General features: G+C 52.2%; 1 protein-coding gene across 1 annotated transcript; it reads right to left on the reverse strand.

Annotated features, from left to right (window-relative positions):
* Positions 1 to 2,523: 2,523 nt before the first annotated feature.
* LOC137578698 (uncharacterized) lies at positions 2,524 to 3,175 on the reverse strand. Its single transcript, XM_068292268.1, has 2 exons — positions 3,030 to 3,175; positions 2,524 to 2,752 (listed from the first exon to the last, which is right to left on the reverse strand). Exons 1-2 carry the CDS (start codon positions 3,173 to 3,175, stop codon positions 2,524 to 2,526), a joined length of 375 nt encoding a protein of 124 aa, XP_068148369.1.

Here is a 3,175-nt window from a genome sequence, read left to right on the forward strand (position 1 = left end):
TGTAAACACTTAACACACTTAGCCAAGTAAGCAACTTATATTTCCTAGTGTTTATGCGATCCAAGCAGATATGTGACGCAAGACGACCCATGTTGGGTCATACTAGACACTTCACTTCCCTTTTATAGCATAAGCATTTTTGTATCATCTAGCCTAACCGTTCTTTGAATATTGCCGATAAGCAGAATTCGCCGGAAGAGGCGACCCACTTTGGAGACGATCCCAACGCCGCTGCCAACGGCATGACGCCGCGGCCAGCGCCTATAGGGCATCTCGGGGTTTATTTAAAGGACCACGCTCCACAGAGCAAGCAGTCTTAGATTAGACATAGAACTAGTTACACCAAATACAACTGAATAAAAACCTTATAACGTTCTAAAACAAGTGCTGTGTTGTGTGTCACTATTAAAAACCAGAGTTCCCAAGTCCAAATCCTTGTTCCTAATGAAGGAAATGGTAAGAATTCACCTATAAAGGAAATAAAAACTCCTAACTTTAATGTATACACATAAACATATTCAAGTGAACACTTATGTTTTATTGCGGAGTGCGGAACGAAAATAAAACGCGCGAGAATCTCGTTTAAAATTAATGTTGATTTATTTTAATTTCACAACCTTTCGGGTTAAAAGGTTACAATATCGGAAAAAATAGCTCAAGGAAAAGAACGGGTGTTCGGCTTAAAAACTCGTACCAAATTGATATGGCGATGCCCATCGGAAAATCAAGTCACTCCCCCCAGAGTGACCGTAGTCGCCGAAAATCAAAAAACCCTCATCACTGCTCACTGCTGTTCACCCAGTGGCGTGAACATACCGCCCCCTTGCAACATGGTGCAATTGTCACCCTGGACATATGTAAAATGGGGGACGGCAGCGTCCTGGAGCGCCTAGATCCCACAGGAGCCGGAGACGACCCGTATGATCACTGTGCTCTGGGCTGCCGGAGTATCGCTAAGACCGGGCACACAGCCTGGTTGGATGACCTCAGTATAGAGGTCTGCCCCTAGCACCACGGACTCCGACGCAGGCCGATAGAAATTGGGGTCGGCCAGGATCAGGGTGGCGAATTTCTCCCGGACCTGCGCCAACACTTCCCGGATGGGAGTGCGGATGAGCAGCTCCTCTTCGACGCGGCATATAACATTCCACCGGAACGTACGATCGGACCTCGACTCGATGACGGCCGTGCATGCCTCGTCGACCAAGACCTTGGTCACAACCAGCCCCAGGGACCGGGCAAAACGGCGGTTGGTCGGCCATATGGAGCAGGGTGTGGTGCCTTTGCCCGCATCGTCGGCACCCAAGGCGGCTCTGGCACGCGTCGGATGAGTGCTCGTGTGCCTAGTAGTTTGTGCAGTCCTTATTTATTAGCACCGCCCGGAGCCGCTTTTCCCCTCGGAAATCGAGGAAGCGCTGGCACTGCCATAAGCGCCACTCGATGGATCGATCTTCGGACACGATCACGAGGTCGCTGGTCTGGAGACTGCGATCCGGTGATTTCCACTTATTCCGTTTGTGGAGATCCTTAAGGTATTTCTTCCACCGGCCGCAGAAAGCCTGCTGGATTGCCTTCAATCGCTGCCTTCGGTTGATTAGCGACATAGGCTCGACTAGAATCTCCGGTTCCGCAATGGGGGCGCTCGGCGGAATGAACTGCCAGGATAAAATATGCTGGGGAAATGCCTTCATTATATTCAGCTTAGTGGCATCCAGGAAATCTTTTTCGAGTGCCTTGGAGGCCCCTACGAAGTTTTTGTCATTGTCGGAGTAAATGCGCTGTGGGCATTTTCTCCGTGCGACAAACCGAAAGAAGGCTGCGAGAAATCGTTTAGTGGTGAGGTCGGAGGTAGCCTCAAGATGGATTGCCTTCGTGCTGAAACACACAAAGACGCAGACATAACCCTTTGTAATGAGACACGCACGCCCGGTATAATTCTTGACCTCGAAGGGCCCTGCGAAGTCAATGCCCGTGTGGGTGAAGGGCTTGGAGTACGTGATGCGCTATCGAGGGAGGTCACCCATCATTTGAGTCTGCAGTCGTCGACGATAAACAATGCAGACTTTACACCCCTTGATGTGGGACTTCACAAGATTCTTGATCCGTGGAATCCAGAATTTGGTTCGCAGATACCGCACCATCAGTTGATTGCCGCCATGCAACGTGACGCGGTGGGCGAATTCAACAAACGCGTGAAGTGGGTATTATAGGGGAGGAGAATAGGTGACGTTCATCGTACCGGAGGGATTCAGCGGCCCGGAGTCGCCCGCAGGAGCGGAATATCCCGCGTGCTCGATGATGGAAGTGGTCGCCCTTCACCAAGGGCCCGTATCTCCGCGACGTATTTTCGACGCTGGGAGATCCGAATCAAGGCGCGCTCGGCGGAGAGAAATTCGTCGTTGGTGAGGTGGACCGTGTAAGGCGTGTAAATCTTTTTGGTGGCGACGCTTATGATGTACGCGGTGGCTTGTAATGCCGTAATGCCCTAATGGTAGTCGAAGTAGTGTGGCACTGAACTCGTTGCTAAAGCTGGGTGTCTGGAAGTTCATTATTGAGAGCTGGCCAGTACTCGGGATACCGCCGGAGCCAGTCCGGCCCATGCCACCAGAGGCTGCTGGCCGATAACTCGGCCGCGGAGACTCCACGGCTTGCCAAATCAGCGGGGTTGTCCACGGAGCGCAAATATGACCAGCTTTGGCCACTGGTGCTTTTGGAGATGCTGGATACCCGATTGGCCACGAAGGTGGACCAACTACACGGGGGCTTATTGAGCCAAGCCAACACGATGCTAGAGTCGGTGGAAAACTGGGAGGTTGCAGGTGGGATTGGGAGTTCAGGAACGATCGACGCCCAGAGATCGGCCAGCAAAACCGCTCCGCACAACTCCAGCCGAGGCAGCGAGACTGTTTTGATTGGAGCTACACGGGTCTTAGCCGTTAATAAATGGACGCTTACATCATCGCGATACCGAACCCGCACATATAGGGCTGCTCCGTACGCTTTCTGTGACGCGTCACAGAAGCTCCCACGAGAGCGTATTGCTTGTGTTTAGCCAACGGGGGATGCGGAGTGGACTGAGACCTGGGTAATCCTGCAGGAATTCGTGCGATTGCTGCAGCAGGAGCGGCGGCAGAGCGTCATCCCAGCCCAGTTCGGTTAACCAGATTTGCTGCAT

This window comes from Drosophila tropicalis, unplaced genomic scaffold (genome assembly GCF_018151085.1).
Source record: "Drosophila tropicalis isolate 14030-0801.00 unplaced genomic scaffold, ASM1815108v1 contig_643, whole genome shotgun sequence".
Lineage (NCBI taxonomy): Eukaryota > Metazoa > Arthropoda > Insecta > Diptera > Drosophilidae > Drosophila > Drosophila tropicalis.

What these genes read in the sequence shown, in the direction of transcription:
- LOC137578698 (XM_068292268.1), bottom strand. Translation starts at nt 3,175, where the DNA reads ATGCAGCAAATCTGGTTAACCGAACTGGGCTGGGATGACGCTCTGCCG. An exon ending in AACACAAGCAATACGCTCTC is followed by an intron (nt 2,753 to 3,029) that starts GTGGGAGCTTCT and finishes GCCCCCGTGTAG; the next exon opens with TTGGTCCACCTTCGTGGCCA.